Source organism: Actinia tenebrosa, unplaced genomic scaffold (assembly GCF_029948245.1).
Source record: "Actinia tenebrosa isolate PJP-AT-01 unplaced genomic scaffold, QUT_ActTen_1.0 PGA_scaffold14__42_contigs__length_11649687, whole genome shotgun sequence".
NCBI classification, from domain to species: domain Eukaryota; kingdom Metazoa; phylum Cnidaria; class Anthozoa; order Actiniaria; family Actiniidae; genus Actinia; species Actinia tenebrosa.
In genome coordinates, this window is record NW_028292574.1 from 5,249,736 (window position 1) to 5,271,905 (window position 22,170).

At 37.8% G+C, this 22,170-nt stretch overlaps 4 protein-coding genes across 5 annotated transcripts in view; 1 reads left to right on the forward strand and 3 right to left on the reverse strand.

Annotated features, from left to right (window-relative positions):
• Positions 1-22,170, reverse strand: part of LOC116289948 (eukaryotic translation initiation factor 4 gamma 3) — a 46,325-nt gene that overhangs the window by 14,274 nt on the left and 9,881 nt on the right. The window contains exons 7-13 of one of the 2 annotated variants that reach the window (XM_089030009.1): positions 17,494-17,618; positions 16,163-16,262; positions 15,292-15,478; positions 14,930-14,996; positions 14,149-14,232; positions 830-907; positions 113-250 (exon numbers count right to left, since the gene is read on the reverse strand). In XM_089030009.1, the coding sequence (XP_088886135.1) occupies positions 113-250; positions 830-907; positions 14,149-14,232; positions 14,930-14,996; positions 15,292-15,478; positions 16,163-16,262; positions 17,494-17,618 (779 nt within the window). Of the gene's footprint in view, positions 1-112; positions 251-829; positions 908-14,148; positions 14,236-14,929; positions 14,997-15,291; positions 15,479-16,162; positions 16,263-17,493; positions 17,619-22,170 lie in introns of both variants that reach the window. The other variant, XM_089030007.1, reaches the window with a different exon arrangement.
• On the reverse strand, positions 2,447-3,811 carry LOC116287200 (uncharacterized). The gene has a single exon (XM_089030010.1). The coding sequence runs from the start codon at positions 3,644-3,646 to the stop codon at positions 2,456-2,458; it is 1,191 nt and encodes a 396-aa protein (XP_088886136.1). The 5' UTR covers positions 3,647-3,811; the 3' UTR covers positions 2,447-2,455.
• LOC148911276 (uncharacterized) lies at positions 3,721-6,665 on the reverse strand. Its single transcript, XM_089029876.1, has 4 exons — positions 6,181-6,665; positions 5,701-5,788; positions 3,803-5,456; positions 3,721-3,744 (listed from the first exon to the last, which is right to left on the reverse strand). The coding sequence occupies exons 1-4, from the start codon at positions 6,230-6,232 to the stop codon at positions 3,721-3,723; spliced, it is 1,818 nt and encodes a 605-aa protein (XP_088886002.1). The 5' UTR covers positions 6,233-6,665.
• On the forward strand, positions 7,379-13,021 carry LOC148911277 (uncharacterized). The gene is made up of 3 exons (XM_089029877.1): positions 7,379-8,495; positions 8,548-12,252; positions 12,323-13,021. Exons 1-3 carry the CDS (start codon positions 7,379-7,381, stop codon positions 13,015-13,017), a joined length of 5,517 nt encoding a protein of 1,838 aa, XP_088886003.1. The 3' UTR covers positions 13,018-13,021.

The following is a 22,170-nucleotide window of genomic DNA, read 5'->3' on the forward strand; positions in this document are numbered from 1 at the left end:
TGGTCAGCCTATCATGATTAGCAACACCAACACCAACCCTGACCATTATCATTAATTATCCATCATTATCAAGTCTCAAGTTTGAAAAAATTGATCTAAACATCAGTCATACCTTTTCAAAAATTATATTAATAACCTCTTCTAGTCTTTCAGGAGTATCAATTTCCAGATCTAGGACTTGTTGAATCAGAGTACTGAACTTCTGTGGAGTGAGTTTATTGAGGATTCCACGGAATTTACGAATGATTTCCTAGAAAAGAATACCAAATATTCATATTGATTAGAATCTTGTGTAATGTTTAACATTTCTAAAGCTCTATTTTACATGTGCATATGATCAAAATGTGCAAAAGTGTAGTGTTACTATCCTTATTTTTCAGCACTGGAGCAACACCCTAACTTAGTTAAGCCCAAAGGTTGTTTCAGGGCTCTTTCTGTGAGTTAGTCATTACCTAACTTTGATCAGCACAGAGGGCTCTATCTGTAGGTTAGTCATGCCCAGACTTAGATCATCCCAGAGGTTGTGTAAGGGGTCAATCTGTGAGTTAGCCATGCCCTGACTTAGATCATCCCAGAGGTCTATATGTGCCCTAATTAAGAACAGCCCAGGTGTTGTTTCAAAGTTTGGTAAAATTGAAGTTTGTCTGTTTTGTAACCAGCTATTTTGTTCCTTTTTTCTTTCATTTTTCTTGTTTTTGACTCCTTTTTAATGATGTTTGGAATGACAAATTTTATCTTATTTTTTTCATATAGCACAACCTAATCCCTTTTTAGTTTTTTTTTCTTGGGGGGAGGGGGGGGATGGGGGAATTCTCAAATATAAACTTACGTGGTGCTTTTTCTCTTCTTCGCTCAATGTTTTTAAAACTTCTGCTGGACGCAACCATCTATTTTCACTCTTATTAAGCTAAAAGTAAAGAAAGTATCCATACATAAGCATATGAGTCTACTCGAGGTCCACTTGGACACACCCCGGCCAGTAATAATAATAACAGGGTTTGTGCCGAGGTAACCACTTTAAATTCAAGGACTATTCAAGGAGTATTCAAGGAACAAAAAGAAACAATTTCAAGGAGTTGTTCAGCCAACTATGCCATGGTTTTACACAGTGTTTGCACATGGCTGACTTTCCAAGTCATTACCATTTTCATTTTATGCAAGTAACAAGAAACCTGGATTTCAAGGAGTCTTCAAGGAGTTTAAGAGGCTGTCCGCGTAAGAACGGATAAGGCAAAATTTGACCCATCACCGATTTTCCTGATTTTCTTAGTAAAAGTCCACTATTATATGCAATGAACAATTATCACATTTATTTGGATCAATTCGGATTTTTAGGTACTTTATGAGACGGTTTTCGATGACACCTCAAAACTTGCAAATTCACCGTCGGGAAAGCTGCGATTAAGCTGTACATATCGGGCGCCGCCAAAATTTTTTTACTAACTTAAATCAACTGAAAACTTTTACACATGAATTTTATAACTTTTGGTTATAATTAAAAGTTTTAACGATTAAATTTGATAAAATTTTCACTGAGATATGATTATTTAAATATATATACTAAAATTCTTAAACGCGTTAGGCGCTAAAATACCTGCAGTTGAAGGCGATTTTCTCGAAAGTGGGACCTAACCTAGAGTTTAGTCTATTATAGCTCAAATGCACTAACACCAGTCTACAAACTTATGAAATAAAATTTGTGGGTACTCTTGTTTACGCTCCGTACAAGAAGTCGGCAATTCATTAAATTTCGCCAGGTTAAGCAAAACCGATAATTGCCGGTGCGATGAAAAAAGACCAAGTTTGGAACCAAAACTAACTGAGTATATCAAACAAGTCATTAAATACCAGTTTTGCCTTTAAGTAAGCATGTTGAGCCTTTTTAAACATTTTAAAAACGTTTTTTAAAACGATATTTATTTTTTATTGGTACGATATGCAAATTAGGTTCACAAATTTGCATCAAACAACATGAAAGCGTGAAGTTTTATTTTTTCCCTGTGAGCCATTTCTAATCAAAATTACTCTTCTAATTTCAGTACTGAATCTGTCACAAGCATATGTTCAGCTCATATAAACAATATGTCATTATCAATCTTAAAGAAAGGGAACTAGACTAGCTGAGTAAAACATCCGGACTATGCACATAACTGTTTTTGTACACCTCATAAAAACATTTTCTTGTACGGTTTACCATGTTAAATTGGAGGTATAATAATCTGTCAAATACATTTTAGCTTCATCAACAACAACTAACTTTAACTATTGCCAATACTTCGTACGATATGAGCTTTCAGACTGCTAATGTCAGGTTGGCCAAATGCCTGCTAGCATGATATACACACAAACAGAAACGTGCAGGGGTAACAAGGAGTACTGCTCCTCAGCTCCTTCCTCGGTGGCACTTCTTTAAATATATCATTAACATTTGTACAGTAATTATACAGAAAATATTTTACTGTACAAAACACGAACACTCCTCTATAAAGGACATAAGCTCTGCAATAAGGTCTTTCTTTCTGTCTTTCGATTTGAAAGGTATGGCAAAATGATGGCAGATTTGTTTTAGTATTGCCACGTTGAATTTACACAACTTGTTTTCTCGTACGCACTCGCAAAGATTAAAGGCGTCGTATGATATTGGATGCTGTGGTTTGATTTCATTAGCAATCTCTGCTATTAGTGCTTGTCGTTCACATTCTTCGTCTTCTTGCAGGAGTTCTTTACACTCAAGGTCAATTTCTGTTGTAGAAGATCCTTGTTTTCTTCTCCTGTTAGCTGCGAGGCGACTAAAGAAACCTTGTATTTGTGTTTTTGTTAACCATTCCTCTCTTGTAAACAAACGATTATTTTGTTCATCTCTCGCATTCCGCATATCAGTAGAAACCTTTTGAGGGTCTGCTTTATGTCCTGTCTGCTCACCAATATCAAACCTTGCAGTTAAGTAGCTTCTGACATTATCCGAAAATCTCGAAGATCCACTTCGTGGTTTGGATAGGGCCCAGCCCATCTGAACAGCATAGTTTGGTGACGATGACTTATTGTCATTTGTAACGTTAATAGTAGCGCATGCTTCGTCTTCAGTGATGTTGACTGCTGTGGTGAACCTTTCAACCCAGTCCCTCCTTAGTTTATCATATAGTGTTTCCTTTCTTTTTTCCTTTAAAGAATGGTCCCCGATGTCCAAATGTGATTCGAGCTCTGAAAAGGTTTGAAAACTCTTCACGCACCCCGGCTCCGAACACTCAAAAATTTCTAGCTCCAAATCCGTGTCATCATCTGATCTTTCTGGTAAAGGCTCCTGGCATTTGTATACTCGTGTATCTTTAGGAGCGAAAAAGTCATTAATGACCTTGAGATCGGTGCTTCCCTGGCTTTGTGAGACTAGCTGCGTAAAAGGAATTTCTTTACCACGACCTATTGCGTAAGATTTCCAAACACGAATGCCTTTCTCCTCAAATTGAATATTATGTAACTTGCTGAAGCCATCTATTTTCTTAACCTGCAAGGTTTCCTTCTCCTCATCTACTACGCAGACACATGCAGACGTACCTTTTACTGGCCTTTCTGAAAGTGCTGTTCTCATATTCTCTGCACATAGAATGTCATGTCCTTCGTTGCAGTACCGTCGGATGCATGTCTTCATCGGGCATAAAATTCGATCGCAAACATCCTTGCCATACTGTGGTTCTGAATAATCGTATCGACAAACAGCTATACCTACTCGCTCGCCGATATCTTTTGCTGCAGCAATTAGAGCGTTATTATGATAACAGCCGGCTTCATCCGACCGCAGATAAACCTGGGTAACATGCGGTTTCTGGATCTTGATGACCTTCAGTGTGTTTTCCATAACTGAAGATACTGCAAACCAGTCTTGCTGGCACGTATCAAAGAGGTGGGCATATGACTGTAGTTCTAAAGAACCTTTCTTCTTCGTATCGCTGGAGATAACTGTAGATATGTGCCAGCTTAACCCTCTTTTACCGTACCAGTCGGACTGCTTTTCACGGTATCTAAGCTGCTGGAACTTCATTGCCCAGTCCATTACAATAAGTGCTGCGTTCGGTTTGTTGGTAATTATCTTCAAGCAATCCTGCTTTGCTGCTTCCTGGTTAACAGATCGAAGGATGTGAGCCTTCCATTGCAAGATGTGTGAGCGAGCCTGCTTGAAATCGTACTGTAGATCTTCTCGCTGCTCCTTGCTGTAAGGGCTCCATAATGAGCTTTGTATTTTGCACTCTATGTTATCAAGAACATCTATAAGATTGCGACAGTCTTTGCAAACTTCAGAGTGTTGGTGTGAACATTTTTCCTGATAATCGAAGTCATTCTCGTCACTTAATGCAAATTTACGACAATGGTCAGGGCATGTGGACTCCTCTGGTTTGCAATGCACACGATAACCAGTCTTTAAGTAGCGTTTTGCACTTCTTAGCTTTCCCTTTACGTCAATGCACCATTCTCTTGTCAACCCTCCTTTTTCAAGATTATCAACTATCAATTCAACTGTGTGAAAACCAGCGGATCCATCTGCAGCAGTGTTGTCTAGGCCTTGTAATGATTTTCTCTGAGATGCTTCCCTGACGTCTAAAACTTTAAATAGCGTGGAACGGCTTAGTGGCTCACAGTTTTCCTCTCGGCAGAACTGTGTATACTGGCTTATCATCGTCGACCGCGTTACGGTACGCACAACGTTCGGCATCTCCATGGTTTCCCCATTGTCGAGTTTCAAGATTCTGCTTCCATATGCCACGTTCTGGTAAAAGTATGGACGGTTTATGAATTCGATGAAATGGTCCATTTTGCTCATGTCAACCCTCTCACGATGATACTTCTTCTTTTCAGGTACAGTGCCTGGTCCTAAGGTTTTTGCGTGGCATCTTGCTCTGTGTATTTGACGCGTTGACAATTTTCCGTACGGCAAGTGTATTTTCTTTAAAGTGCTGATTGAATACTTGTATGCATACAGACTGAGGATTTGGGTTTTGGTGTTTCTGTTATTAGCATTTTTATATGCGTTCATAAGAGTTTTCACTAGGTCATCAACTCTAGTTTCGTCATGCAGCTTTCCTAGATTAGAAGACGCCATTGCCTCAAACAGCTGTTGGCCATGGTTTGGAGCTATTACATCGCATACAAGCATACAGTCTTCAGTTGCTTTCTGGATAAAATGTTGTTGGTGATTTACATTAACATCATTCCAAGAATTAATCTGTAAATCCAAAGGTTCTCGGGAACGAGATATCTTTCTTGCGATGTCATCCATCGCTGTATTATAAACATTTAGGACATCTTTGCTTTTGGTGTTCCCGTATGCCATAGTATGGCCAATTCCTGGAGTCCAACATGGACTGAGCATGGGTGAATCAGGCGTCGATATTTCACGGAAAGAAGTTGTTTTCGTATCTGCGGTATGTGTGCTTATCACCGAATTCGCGTAACATTTTGCGGCTCTAAAAGTGAATGAAAAGTAACATTAAAGTGTTAGCAAAAAGAATCAAATGTAAATTTTATGGGAATGAAAACGCAACATTGTAACCCATCTTTGCAAGACTAGTAAGACTACTGAAACACCCCGTTTAACTCGCGGATTGCAAATCCGCGTATTATTTGTTCCTTTCCTACTTAGTCAGGCAAAAAGGGAAAAGGAAGCAACCGGTTGTAAAATAATGGATATATTTCAACTTGTAAACTAACCTTTGATGATCATCGAGATGGGCTGTCTTTATGTTTTTCTTAGCTTGAATACGCTCAGCATGTTTCTTACGGCAACAAGTACACACAGCTATGTATATATAAAACAAATTCTGAATCAAAAGATCATTTATAGCAAAGATCCGCCTATATTCAACTTAAGTATATTATACTAGCAATTATGTTGATCACTGGTTGTCCGATTAAAGAACTGCAATTTATTTAATCTTTTGAATGCGTTAAAAAAGGGGGAAGTGGGGGGGGGGGGGGGGGGGGGACGAAATTCAAGTTTGGGCCCCGAAACGCCAAACCAAAACCAAAACAAACCAAAAAATAGCCCGCATTGCGTTTTACGTTCAGTTTAGTTTTTAGTTTTACGTTTTAGTTTGGGGGGTCTCATCCTACGCCCTTGATATACATTTGCTTAACTTTAAACTAAAAAAAGGGAGAGATAAGTGCATGTACATTTTAGATAATACTTACGTGATCCGACAGCTGTAGATATACCAAATAAAAGGTGTATTTCTTCGGCCATTTGCCAATTTATAACGTGTCTTCCCGCCACGCTCGTAGTTTTACCAGAATGATTCGGGTATTGACAAGACTTCGGTGGTCACCAGAATCTTCCTAAAAGATGCCTGTGCTTTGGACATATGGTCATGGATGCGACATGAGTTGATGATAAGCCTCTGATTCCAGCTCTCGCTAAAATCAATTCGCTTTCTGTAATATCTAAGCATTGGGACAAGTGACAGCTCACTAAATGAGCAGAAATACTAGCATTGCACTCTGATAGCACCACATGTGCGTCAGTGCCCCTACTGGATCCACATTCCGTCTGTAAGATTTCGTAAAAAGAACAACGGGTCGGCAAAGAAGACATTTCTCAACATAATACATCATTGGTTAAAAGTAGCTCGAACAAATATGACAAGGCTTCACAAGGCTTAGCTTGCTACGTAATACCATTCAGTCTGGTTTTAATTAAAAGAAATCTACAAGTTTTAGTACAAATAAACAATGCTAGCAAATCATCGAAGAAAACTTAGAGAAAAGTCGCAAAGACATATCCTGGTAAAAAAAACTATTTCTGTTTTGATTGGAAATATTTGATTGGAGTATATAATATAGGTTCACAAGTGGAAAAAACTTCACGCTTTCATGTTGTTTGATGCAAATTTGTGAACCTAATTTGCATATCGTACCAATAAAAAATAAATATCGTTTTAAAAAACGTTTTTAAAATGTTTAAAAAGGCTCAACATGCTTACTTAAAGGCAAAACTGGTATTTAATGACTTGTTTGATATACTCAGTTAGTTTTGGTTCCAAACTTGGTGTTTCGTTATGCGCGAAAAGCATGAATTTAATAATAGATTCCTTTCTGCTGCACGCACGCACGAGTAGCTTGCCTCGGATTAAGTCGCATTTGTATATAAGTAAGTGACGCTAATTTAAATTCAGTTCGTCGAGTTTCAGAGCAAGCTACCGGGTAAGTCAGATCGCTTAAACTTTATATATATTTTTCTACACAAGTAACACTTTATTTTGCTTCGCATTTTTTAGATTTCGAACCAACTCGTATATAACTCGCGAAGAGAATTAGTTCTGAAACCGTAGCTTGTAACATTTCGTCAATAAACGAAACATTCGAAATCCGAGCTCACCAAGACGACTGGAACATGGCCGATGACGTTAAGAACCAAAGACGAGCAGCTAAAGGCAAGTTTACCAGAAAATTAAACGAAGTAAAGAAGGCTATCGACGAAGATTGTGGAGTAGAAATAGTCAAGAGAAATTACGACGAATTGGTTGAAACCTGGAAGACCGTTGAGTTAAAGCACGATGTTTATACCACATTCCTGACTGATGAAGAGGTAGAAGCCGGTGACACATGGATTCTGGAATTGCAAGATTTGTTCAGCGACGCTATGAAACGCCAGAATCAATACGAGAAGAAGAAAACGTCTACCGATAATGAAGCCAAGGAACAAGAAGAAAAGAAGCAAGCGGTTCTTAGAGAAGAAGAGAAATTTCAACGAATGTTAGATCAAGCGTATGTGAGAAGGAGTAGTGCCAAAGCAGTCTTTGGACAAGCTATAAATATTGTGAAATATTCGTCGCTTGCAGCCCTCAAGGTAGCCAAGAAAGAATTAGATGAAGCCTTTGCCGACTGCAAGAAAGCAAACAACGAGTATCTCAGCCTGCTACCCAGAGAAAGTGCCACTCTAGAAATCACGTGGATAGTCGCTATACAGAATATGTACAGTCAAGCTGCTGAGGAAGTTGAAACAAAGTTGACAGAAGAACTAAGTATTCAGGAGACAGCAAAGATGAATAATCTACGGTTGGAAAAAATAAAGATGCCGAGATTCGAAGGAGAATTAAGAGAATATCCGAGATTTAAAGCAGATTTCCAGAAACAAGTTATGACAAGTTTATCAACAGAAACCGCTCCATATACGCTAAGATCCTGTCTTGGCAAAGAACCTTTGGGCGTGGTTAAAAGCGTGGATGATGACATCCACCAAATATGGAAACGCCTAGACGAGAAATATGGTGACCCATCGAAAATCGCTGATGCTATCATAGATACCATACGCAAGGTAAGACCGATAAGAGATGGAGAGAGTAAGCGATTGATCGAATTTATTGATGTCGTGGAAGATGGCTTCAGAGACCTTAAGAGACTTGACCTTGAAGTCGAAATGACAACTACTAGTTCTGTTAGTATAATCGAGAAAAAACTGCCTGCCAGTGTGAGAAAAGAATGGGCTAAGATGGTGACGGATGATGACAGTAAAGTTGAAAGAGTTAACAAGTTCCCTAGTTTGTTGCAGTTTTTACTAAGCCAGAAGAGAGCGATACGAATACGACGCAGCTGAATTACGTACAAGCAACACTTCATACAAATCAGCAGCCCATCATGTAGTAGCTAAAGAACAAGATACTCGCCAACCAGGAGAGAGACAACAGCGTTATTCTGATGGAAAGATTTCCCAGAAGTGCTTGTTACATGACAACGCGGATCACTGGACAGATGAATGTCGTATTTACTTATCTAAGCCGTACAGCGAGAAGAAAGATCTAATAAAGACGAAAAAAGCATGCTGGTCATGTCTTAAGCCAGGACACTTGTTCCGAGACTGCAAGAGAAAAAAGAACTGTGGAGAAAGTGGTTGTACCAGACGACATCACAAGACACTTCACAATCCTGAAGAAAGTCAGAACAGTACTGAGGAACCTGTAAGTAACCAACACAGCAAAACACAAGATGAAGAGACACCAAAAGGTAAACGTGCCACGTCCTGTGACAGCTTAGCAGAAGAAACTTGCCTCCTACTTTTTCAAAAAATTCCAACACCTAAAGGAGACGTAAATGTCATGTGGGACAGTGGAGCATCATTATGTTTCATTACCAACGCCAAAGCTGAAGAACAAAGATTGCCAAGCAAGAACGCGCAATTGACTATCATCAAAGTTGGGGGTAAGACGGAGACGATCGACTCTAAAAGGTACAAACTTCATCTGATAGACAAGCAAATATGTGTGGTAGAGATAGATGCATTCGGGATAGACAGAATCACATCGGACATCCATAGCATCGACGTCGAAGGAGCAGTACATTTATTCAAAGATATCAAGAGAGATGACATAGCAAGGCCGGAAGGATCTGTAGATGTTCTAATTGGTTACGAGTATGCTGCATTTCATCCAGAACCAGAGCAAAAGGTGGAACATTTGATGTTACTGAAAAACAGATTTGGACGATGTCTTGGAGGTAGACACCCACTTCTCAAGGAAGTCAAAGAGACGCGTAGCCAACACGTACTTGGAGGAGTTCATCATGTTAGTCAGGTAAAGCCCAAAGTAGACTTAGAAGATTTCTACAAGATCGAGAATCTTGGGATCGAGTGTACTCCTCGTTGTGGCGGCTGTAAATGTGGAAAGTGCCCTCCTGGATCGAAGGACTATACGCTAAAAGAAGAACGAGAACTGAAGTTAATTGAACAAAACTTGAAATTCAACAATGAAGAAAACACATGGACCGCAGATTACCCTTGGATAAGAAATCCAGCTGAATTACCAGATAACAGGAAAGCAGCAATGGGATTGTTGATGTCTACAGAGAAAAGATTAGTCAAGAATCCAGAACATGCTAAAGTCTATCAAGAGCAAATAGATGATATGATAAACAGAAATGTCGCCAGAAAGCTCACTGCAGAAGAGATGAGACATTACAAAGGACCAGTCCACTACATTTCGCATCACGAGGTTCTTCGTCCAGATTCCAAGTCCACCCCTGTACGAATAGTATTTAACAGTAGCGCTAACTACATGGGTCATGTTTTGAATGAGTATTGGGCCAAGGGACCTGACCTGCTTAATAATTTGCTTGGAGTTCTCGTCAGATTTAGAGAAAATGAAACAGCAATTACTGGAGACATCAAGAAAATGTACCACACAGTCAAGATTGGCATCAAAGATCAGAACACTCATCGATTCTTGTGGAGAAATATGGAGAAGGATAGAGAACCCGACACCTACGTTATTCAGAGAGTATCGTTTGGAGACAAACCCGCTGGTACAATAGCTACTGTAGCCTTGAGAAAAACCGCAGAGATGTCATCAACAGAGTATCCTCAAGCAGCAAAGACCATCACAAGCAATACCTATATGGATGACATCATTGACAGCGTCAAAAGCAAGGAAGAGGCTAAATCTCTAACAACAGACATAGAGACTCTCTTGAGGAAAGGAGGATTTCAAGTCAAGTATTGGACGTTCTCACGTGAATCTAATCAAGGTGACGATAAACCGCTTTTACAAGACGAAAGAAATTCAAGTTCAGAGAAAGTTCTTGGTGTGGTATGGAGTCCCGTCAAAGACCAGTTCTACTTTAAAGTGCGTCTAAATTTCTCCCCGAAGAAGAAGAAGTTAAGAACAGAACCCGATTTGAGTGTCAAGCAGATTCCTGAAAGAGTTCCAGAGCCGTTGACAAAGAGAATGATTTTGTCACAAGTTAACGGGATCTATGATCCCCTGGGACTTGCTGGTCCGTTTACTGTGAAAGCAAAGATGCAGATGAGAAGGCTATGGCTGAATGATCCAAAACTTGATTGGGATGATCCTATTCCAGATATGTTCCAAAGTGAATGGTTGCAAATCTTCAAGCACCTTTTTGGTATGGAGAAAATATCGTTCAACAGATGTATCAAGCCAAGTAATGCTGTTGGTGATCCTTCCCTAGTCATTTTCAGCGATGGATCTCAAGAAGCTTATGGTGCATGTGCCTACGCCAGATGGGAAATGCCAGAAAATACGTTTGAGAGTAATCTAATCATGTCGAAGAATCGCCTGACCCCAGTAAAGAAGATGTCAATTGATAGAATTGAATTGTGTGGAGCAGTTCTAAACAAGCGTCTAAAGGTCTTCATAGAGAAAGAATCAAGATACAACTTTGTGAAATTCTACCATCTTGTGGATTCGCAAATTGTGCAAGCTATGGTCCAGAAAGAATCATACGGATTCAATACGTTCGCTGGCACGCGCATAGGTGAAATTCAAGAAAAGACAAATCCCTCTGATTGGTATTGGATTGACGGAGAACTGAACATCGCAGACTGGTTAACACGTGGCAAGAAACCTGATGAACTAGATGTTGACAGTGCCTGGCAAAAGGGACCAGAATTCTTGGAGTTACCAGTAAGTGAATGGCCAATAACCCAGAAACCCACAAGCATAATTCTCCCAGAGACAGTTCAACCTGTTATGATGGCACAAAACATCCAATCAGATACGTTAGAAGTAAGAATCAACATCGAGCGATTCTCATCCTACATCAGATTGCTGAGAGTGACAGCAAGAGTACTGGCTATGTATCAAAAGGACGCAAGTCCAAAAAGCAAACCTAGTTTCAAGAATGCCACAAAACCTCTATCTTCTGAAGAGATCGAGAAAGCTGAACTGTTTTGGATAAGAAACGCACAAGTACAACTGAAACAGAACATGAACAACAAGAGCTCAAAACGCCTTTGTCCTACAACCAACAAGGATCATGGTATGATAACAGTTGGCGGACGAGTAGATAAATGGATGCAAATGAGCTACAATCAAAATGAAGTCATTCTCCTACCCTATGATCATCGTTTTTCTCGTCTTTATGTAACGTACGTACATAATCAAGGACATTATGGCGTCGCGACTACTGTTGCCAAAGTCAGAGCACGATTTTGGATTATTAGTGCTCACAAGATGGCCAAGTCAATAAAGTTTCACTGCGTTACCTGCAAGAAATTGGAAAAGAAGACTGAGGAGCAAGTGATGAGCAAACTTCCAGTAGAAAGGTTAAAGCCTGCACCAGCCTGGAGTTCCATTGGCATCGATCTATTTGGACCCTTTAGCATCCGCGATGAAGTAAAGAAAAGATCCACTGGAAAAGCTTATGGAGTAATCTTCAATTGTCTCGGGTCAAGAGCGGTACACGTGGATGTCTCGCCAGATTATAGTGCCCAGAAGTTCTTGATGGTACTAAGACGTTTTGTTGCCCTGAGAGGTTATCCCAAGCAAATTATCTCAGATAATGGAACACAGCTCGTAGCTGCAAATGAAGAACTAAAGAGCAGTGACTCAATCCTGGGACTGGGACAAGCTAGCAGAATTTGGAGCCACCGAAGGAATGCAATGGAAATTTACTCCAGCTGATGCACCATGGTATAACGGTATATCAGAAGCTCTAATAAAGTCGGTCAAGAAAGCATTGACAGTTGCCATTGGAAACAACATTATGACATTTTCAGAGTTGCAGACAGTTTGTTATGAAGCTGCGAATTTGGTAAATGAAAGACCGATCGGAAGACTCCCAACACAACCAGATGATGGCAAGTACTTGTGTCCAAATGACCTTCTTTTAGGAAGATCGACCTCAAGAATTCCAAGTGGACCATTTAAAGAGACAGCCAATCCAAGATACCGCTTCGAATTTGTTCAAAGTATCGTGCATGCATTTTGGAAAAAATGGACTCAGAATTTCTTCCCAAGTCTGCTCGTTAGACAGAAGTGGCATACCGCCAGACGAGATGTCAAGGTTGGAGATATAGTGATGATACAAGACTCAAACTTGGTGAGAGGAAACTGGAAGCTTGGAAAGGTATCCAAGGCTGAATCAGATCAAGATGGAAAAGTTCGACGAGTGCAAGTACAGTACAAAGTACCCAAGCAAGGGGAGCCGCGGAAAACCTACCAAGGAAGAAACTACACCACTGTAGAGAGAGCAGTCCAAAAATTGGTAGTTCTGATTCCTGTAGAAGAAACTGAATAATGAAGAAAAGAATGGACACTAGAAAGACCTAGTTTGAACTTTAGATAAGAATTATTTATTGAATATGCATCTTGTTTAGTTAGAATTAAGTGTTTTTCCAAGAATTAAGGTTAAGATAAGATTCTTTATTTAGGCCGGGGGGGAGTGTTTCGTTATGCGCGAAAAGCATGAATTTAATAATAGATTCCTTTCTGCACGCACGCACGAGTAGCTTGCCTCGGATTAAGTCGCATTTGTATATAAGTAAGTGACGCTAATTTAAATTCAGTTCGTCGAGTTTCAGAGCAAGCTACCGGGTAAGTCAGATCGCTTAAACTTTATATATATTTTTCTACACAAGTAACGCTTTATTTTGCTTCGCATTTTTTAGATTTCGAACCAACTCGTATATAACTCGCGAAGAGAATTAGTTCTGAAACCGTAGCTTGTAACATTTCGTCAATAAACGAAACATTCTTTTTTCATCGCACCGGCAATTATCGGTTTTGCTTAACCTGGCGAAATTTAATGAATTGCCGACTTCTTGTACGGCGCGTAAACAAGAGTACCCACAAATTTTATTTCATAAGTTTGTAGACTGGTGTTAGTGCATTTGAGCTATAATAGACTAAACTCTAGGTTAGGTCCCACTTTCGAGAAAATCGCCTTCAACTGCAGGTATTTTAGCGCCTAACGCGTTTAAGAATTTTAGTATATATATTTAAATAATCGTATCTCAGTGAAAATTTTATCAAATTTAATCGTTAAAACTTTTAATTATAACCAAAAGTTATAAAATTCATGTGTAAAAGTTTTCAGTTGATTTAAGTTAGTAAAAAAATTTTGGCGGCGCCCGATATGTACAGCTTAATCGCAGCTTTCCCGACGGTGAATTTGCAAGTTTTGAGGTGTCATCGAAAACCGTCTCGTAAAGTACCTAAAAATCCGAATTGATCCAAATAAATGTGATAATTGTTCATTGCATATAATAGTGGACTTTTACTAAGAAAATCAGGAAAATCGGCGATGGGTCAAATTTTGCCTTATCCGTTCTTACGCGGACAGCCTCTTAAGGAGTAGCATGAACCCTGTAATAAGACTCTAGATATTGGGTTTATTTCCTGCAATAATGAATAAGTTTGTATTCATTACCTCAACTTTCTGTTCAATTGATGTATGAATGACTTTCTTGGCAGGCATCCGTCCTTTATTGCTGCGAGTCATTGATTGGTTGGACTGCTATGATGACATTAACATAATGATAATTTATGTCATGACTTTTTGAGAGTTAAATTTTTGTATTTCAGAGACCAGAGGTCAGTCTCCAATAAGCCCCATTTACACTACTGATTTTTGCGGCGATGTTTGCTGCGTTTTTTTCTGTTTTTTTTTTGCGATATTTTCCATAATAAATAATGGTAACAAATTTACTTGTAAAGTTTTTTTCAGGATACCAAGGTTTTGCTAGACGAATGTCTCTTTTGAAGGATGAGACAAAAGATTTCATATTTCCAAAAATTGCCACAAAAATCGCCAGTGTAAACAAGGCTATATACAGCTGCTCCAATAAAAGGTTGGTGAAATACATACCAAGCTTTAACTGCGGCATGGGCAATGTGAATGCAATCAGCAAAAGGTCACAACAATATGGAATTTTACCAAACTTTGCCTGTATGTTTTTCCGGCATATTTTCTTCTGCGCTGATATCATTAGAGATGTTCCGCAATACATTTCTGGCTTGCTATTCCAAAACCTTCACCAACCTTTTTGAAACAGCCGATTGTAAAATGGATGTGAACAGACAATACCCCTTGGAACTTAATATTGATAGGTGCAGTAGATTAGTGATGGTTGCCTCTAGAATATCACTTCCATAACAATTTAGTACTTTATAAAGCATAGCATTATGGCTGTCTGTTTAAGGATACTCACTCCTTGTCCTCTTTGCGGTCGCATGTAGCTGGGCATCATGAAGTCTACACCTCCACCGCCTCCCAGTCTGTCAAAATACAAACAAACAAACAAATCAATGAATGAATGAATATGAATGAATGAATGAATATGAATGAATGAATGAATATGAATGAATGAATGGATGGATGGTTGGGTGGATGGATGGGTGGATGGATGGGTGGATGGATGGGTGGATGGATGGATGGGTGGATGGATGGATGGATGAATTTTTTTAGGATGTTAGGCATTGCAAAAGTAGGAAAACCAGAGAAAAACCTTTAAATCAAGGTAGAGACCTAACAAATTCTTTTCAAATGTGGTGCAGAGTCTGGAAATCGTACCTGGGGTAAGGCTGTTTAAGTTGAGGTCTGTGAATGACAGGATTCTGAAGAACAACCTCAATGTCTGGAAGATCGTCAGGTTTTTCGGTACAAATAGGATTGAACTGGAATTGGAGTAAGAAATCTCTGTCATAGAATCTTGGCCCATTTTTGCTTTCCTCAGCCTCTTCTTCTGGTGACCACAACCCTTTGGTAAAGAAATGAAAAGAATAAATTTTTAAAGTTTTTATTGTCGTTAACATACAGAAAGTACATTGCGTAATACTCATAAGTTAATTTCAAAAATTATTCTTGGATTAATAATGCATTAATAATTCATGAGGGCAGAGATGTCAGAACACAACAAAGAAAATCACTAGTGGGTAGTTGGTTGAGCATCGGGCTTTCGTACGGGAGGTCGTGGTTCAAGTCCTGGCCAGACCAACACTCAGGATCTTAAAACAACTGAGGAGAAAGTGCTGCCTTTGTAATTACATCTGCAAATGGTTAAACTTTCAAGTGGCTCGGATGACCACTTTAAATGGCGGTACCGTCTCTCCACACTCATCATTACTAACCAACATAGTAGGGACGTAAAAGAACCACTGAGGACGTAAAGAAACCCTGGCAGTGGCCACCCTCAGTGCCTCCACTTCATACTAACCATCTCTCATGCTTGTAAATTGCATAAAAGCAATCTGTCATTAACTCAATGTAATTGAGCGCCTTTGATTATATTCACATAGAAAAGGTGCTTTATAAATTCATAAATCATTATCATTATCATTAACTTATACTTTGAACTGAATTTTGTTTTTGAACATTCTTGCACGAGTCTGTATATTACTTATTGCAATATTTCATGGTTTGTTTGATAATTAATGATACTCACCTTCTTCGGATTTCTCATCCTTGTCTTCCCAGGTTTCTTCCTCTGATCCTGCTTTCTCTTCTTGTTCCTCTTTTGTGGTTTCTTTAATGGCTTCTTTAGGCTAGTAAAAATAATTGTTCATCTCTTAAAATTTTTTTGTACACTTTGCATGTTAGTTACAGTGTAGACACTTGAACCATGAACACTTCAAGGTTTTTTTCACATTTTTTGTGAAAGCCGTAAGTTAGATACTACTGGGTTAATATGTCACCCTTTTAAAAAAAGTTTATTGATTGATTGATAACTATCCAATCAAAGCTATCTGTATTAACAAAGAAATCAAACATTTGTAGGCCACATCCAAACACAGCAGATGGAAAATCTTTAGATGTTTTATTTTTAGCTCACTCCATGTAAACTTATGAACTGCTAGATCTCATCAAAACATGGTAGTATGCAAAACTCTGACACAAAGTGCAAACTTTCAATAATTCATTTTTTCAAACAAAACAAAAATATCATTTATTGATGAAGTAAAGTAAAATTTAATGGCAACAACATGAGAGATCTGAAATTGCAAGAAAAAATGTTGGCACCTCGGTAAAAATCTGGTTTCTGATTGGATGATTCGAGAAATGTTAAAAACCTTGAAATGTTCATAAATTGAGTGTCTGCACAGTAAGAAATTCAGGTTTATTTATACATATTATTCTACAAGATTTACAGCGTGACATGCCTAACTGTGGCTATCCGACTAATTTTTTTACTTCTGTAGTTAGCCAATCAGACAGCGAGAATGTGTGCATTTGCATGTGAACTTACTCAGCGTGACTGCAAATATTTTTTAAAAAGTTGTACTCTTTGCAACAAAAACTAAATAAATGGATAGGAATTTGCATAGGTGATGGCTTATACTGGACTCTTTTGTAAAAAGTCTCTTAAATTGATGAATACACTTGGCTGGAGAGGATTCAAGGCCAATAAAATACATTGGGTGGCCAAAGTTAAGGGTGTCACATTATAAGGCATTTCTAACCCATTATCAGGAAATGAACGATGGAATGCTAACTATTTACAGCAAAATTTCATAACAAACGAAGGAATTCAAAAATATTGGTCAACCAATCAAATTCCAAATATTTCCACAACAATTTTTTGCACCTTGTCTAAGCCTGATCGAGTGATGTGGGAGAGCGTTGGTTGGGTTTAGACGATTTATTGATATTCCAAAGCTGCAAACGCTTGATGTTGTAGCGTGCGTGCGTAAGAAAATTATTGCGTCACAATCAATTAAATCTAGCTATGTCACAAGCTAATTACACAGGTAATCCACACAGTCGGTTACGACATACCTCTTCTTTAACTTCTTCTTTCGGTGGAGCTTCTGTGAAAGCATCCATAAGATCGGCCTTGTCAGGCTTTTTGTCCATTTCTTTCAGTCTTTTGTTCATTTTTTTCCGTTTGGGTTGTTCTTTCACTGAAAAAAGAAATAAGAAAGACATTTAGTAATCTCTTCATTGATTCAAGAACTTTCCGTAGATTTTTTAGTTTTGGGGGATCAAGAGTGGCAAAGCATTAGTGCACTTGCCCTTCACTTCTGGGTCTCAATCTCTTATGTATAAAGTTTATTAAACCTTTCACTACTAGAGGCTAAAAGGGTCCAGGCTCTTCCTGAAATCTAATTTGTTTTTTACTTTATTTCTCAATATATGCTTAGTAGATATTGAGTACTTATAACACACATCAAAGAGGTTGATAGAATTGGACTAGTCAATGATCCAAAAAACAATAGCCCATGTGTTTCAATACAGAGAAATGTCCTAGGGCACAGCTAATTGAAAAGCCAAAATGTGTTTCCACTGGCCACTTTTTCACAGCTCTGGGAAAAATGTCACATTTCCGGTTGGCCGCTTTTGGCCTCTCTAGTAGTGAAAGGGTTACGCTTCTCCATTTATATTGAAATTGCAGTCAGGAGTCATATTTCCCCCTTTTTTTTACTCAGTTTCTCCAAGTTTTTAAATGTTTATTCAATCCCTGATCAGGAGTTGAAATGCTATGAGTTAACATTTAAGAATTCAGAGTAAACAAGTAAAACAATTCTCAAAATTCTTCATTAAGCTACAGGTTTCCTCTAAATTCTCTTTTCTCCCTAAATTCCAAGTCGATCTTTTCGTTTGCAGTGACCAAACTTAGATCCCAGAGGTTGTTTTAGAATTCAATCTGTTAGCCAGCAGTGACCTGACTTAGATCTGCCCAGAAGTTGTTTTAGGATTCAATCTGTTAGTCAGAAGTGACCTGACTTAGATCCGCCCAGAGGTTGTTTTAGGATTCAATCTGTTAGTCAGCAGTGACCTGACTTAGATCTGCACATAAGTTGTTTTAGAGAATCAATGACATTTGAATGCCTTCATAAAACATACACAAATCATCTACTTCTTTGCTTTATCATACACATTTTTCCTACTCATTTGCAATACCATATTTTATGATTTCGGTAAAATAAAGCTAATCAGTTAACCACTTAGGAACATAATAATAATATCTACAGCACTAATGTGTACTTGTTTCCTCCAGGAATAGATATAAATGTATTCCTTGAAGCCTTAATTCAAAGAAAAACATTCCATTGGTTTAATGTCTGGTAAACAGAATGTCAAACTAACCAGCATAAAAATTCAAATTACTTACATGTAGCAACATAATAATAAAATCTACAGCACAAATAAGGTTCATTTCCTCCAGGAATACACAGATGCATTCCTGGAAGCCTTAATTCCAAGCAAAACATTTCATTGTCTGATAAGCAGAATGTCAAACTAACCAGCATGAAAATTCAAATTACTTACATGTAGCAACATAATAATAAAATCTACAGCACTAATGCGTACTTATTTCCTCCAGGAATAGATAGATGCATTCCTGGAAGCCTTAATTCCAAGCAAAACATTTCATTGTCTGATAAACAGAATGTCGAACTAACCAGCATAAAAAATTAAATTACCCTTAAAATAAGTAGAGCACAAACACTAAAAGTGTGCAACACTTTACACTATTTAGTAGTAAATATAAAATATATATATATTAAACAATACAAAATAGGATTAGCATAATTTAGCAGTATTTAGTGGTATTTATGTGGCACACTTATAGTGTTAATACTCTACTTTTTTATAAAATAAACAATTATTAGTCAATAAGTACTTATAAATCTTATATTACAATTATTAGTTAACTACATATAAATCTTATAATAAATCTCAATATAAAACAAAATACAACGCTTTAAGATGTCATACAAAATTAAAAAAAGAAATGGAAAACTTTACAAGATGATGTTAACCAGACCTTAACACTATGAAAACTAATTTCAAATTACTACAAACTTGCAGAATAATCAAAAATGTTTAACTAGATAAATATCTGGTGTTGTTATAGGATTAAACAGACAAAGAAATCGAAAAGGAAAGGTCAATTTTACAATGGTTTCAACACCAGCAAAAATGTTTAGATAATAATGCTATCTGTAAGAGAAACCAAGAACAAGTTTGCATATGCTGAGAAGTTAAGTTACGCTCCAACTCTTGTCTAAATATTCATGCAAATTTTGAAGCAAATGAATAAATAAATATTATTACTTAGAGTGAAAGATGACACAGAACATAGGCAGCGTGGAACACCGCATCAAGTAATGAATTGGCAATATTTCAAGACAGGAATTCATAGGAATGTTTCAACTTAAAGAACGGTCTTAGACATATTGATTACATTTCTAAATGATAAAGGAAATATCACTTACTTTTAAGTCTGTATGAGCATTTGAAGGAGGCTTTTCTTTAAAATCAACATAAACTAAGTGAGAAAGAAGAGCAAAATACCTCACAATGTTCTATTGCCCAATTAAGGAAATACAGCTTTGATTTGTCATTAACTAGAGCTCATGTGAGGCTATCTTAAGGTCAAAGGTTAAGTACACAGGCATGTAGTGATGTAATACTTTAAAACTGATGCCAAAATAGCACAATATACATATATCTTAGTAACTTTTTAGACTTTCTTGTAATTCAAACATTATAATATTAGGAATTTTGTAATGTCAGGGCACACTTTCAGGTTAGCCAAAGCCTTGAGCATCCTAAAAGTCAAGAAACTGGCAGCCTCTATTTTGACAGAATAGAAATTTATTCTGGTGTAATTAATGGAGAAAAAAAACGAACAAAATTCAATTAAAGGGTTAAACTAAATTGAACTTTAGTTTTTTTTGTTTTATAATTGGTTCGGCAAATAATTGAACAAAATCAAACTGGGACATTTGGTGAATTTGATTAAGTTCCACATGGTTTGATTTAGCTTAATTTGGTTCAATTAAGAATTGTTTGATTATTGAACATTTGTTTGTATAGAATTACCATCATGTTTTGGCAAGATTAAGTTTGGTACAGTTTAATTTGGGTTGATTGATTACCATGTTAAATGGATAATATATAAATATATAAAATAGATTAATAAAACATCGTTCGTGATGAGGTAACCACTTAAAATTCAAGGACTATTCAAGGACTATTCAAGGAGTATAGACAAGGACCCAAAAAATGAATTTTGAAAGAGTATGTTCAGTTAACTATGCCAAGGTTTTACACGGTGGTTGCACATGGCCGACTTTCAGATTTCCCAATCTTTTTGATTAGATCTACTGTATTTCAGAACCACGGCCCACGGCAGTAATGATCAAAGCAAAAATTCAAGTTTTTAAGGAGTTTTGCTAAAATTGTAAAGTGCCCTTGAAAACGTGAATTAAATTCAAGGAGTTTAAGGAGTAGCACGAACCCTGATAATACATGAATTAAAAACTAACTAAATAAATAAACAAATTGACTAACTGACTGACTGACTGACTGGCGGACTGACTGGCTGACTGACTGACTGACTGGCGGACTGACTGACTGGCGGACTGACTGACTGGTGGACTGACTGACTGACTGACTGGCGGACTGACTGGCCGACTGACTGACTGGCCGACTGACTGACTGACTGGCTGACTGACTGACTGGCTGATTGACTGGCCGACTGACTGACTGGCCGACTGACTGACTGGCCGACTGACTGACTGGCCGACTGACTGACTGGCCGACTGACTGACTGGCCGACTGACTGACTGGCCGACTGACTGACTGGCCGACTGACTGACTGGCCGACTGACTGACTGCCTGACTGACTGACTGGCCGACTGACTGACTGGCCGACTGACTGACTGACTGACTGAATAAGGGAACATGGCCAGTAGCTAACAAATAAATGGTCCTCATTCTATGATTAAAGTAGACTATATAAAATAAGAGCTAATAGAATGATGATATTTAGTTTGGAAAATTGTTATTAGCCTGATAGACATCAATGAAATGTTAGCCACTCTTTATAGAGAAGTTAAACTAGAGAACTGTGAGAAAAACCCTAGAATCAAGTGAGAATACATAATAATTTTAAAGGAAAAAACTAGAAAACTGTGAGAAAAACCCTAGAATCAAGTGAGAATACATAATAATTTTAAAGGAAAAAACTAGAGAACTGTGAGAAAAACCCTAGAATCAAGTGAGAATACATAATAATTAAAGAAAAAAAACTAGAGAACTGTGAGAAAAACCCTAGAATCAAGTGAGAATACATAATAATTAAAGAAAAAAAACTAGAGAACTGTGAGAAAAACCCTAGAATCAAGTGAGAATACATAATAATTAAAGAAAAAAAACTAGAGAACTGTGAGAAAACCCCTAGAATCAAGTGTGAATACAGTACATAATAATTAAAGAAAACAGCTTAAAATAAAATAAAAAAGTGATAATAGTGATAGACATTTCCACATCCATCCTTCACTATTAACACACTTGAACACTATTATCGATTATTTTTGTATTACAATCAAAAGAGAGACCTAACAAACTCTCTGTAGTACCAGCAAAGACCCCAGAGATGAGAGGCAAGTTCAATATCACTACTCCACCCTTGATAGAAAGTCAAAATGAGCATTTTGCTAT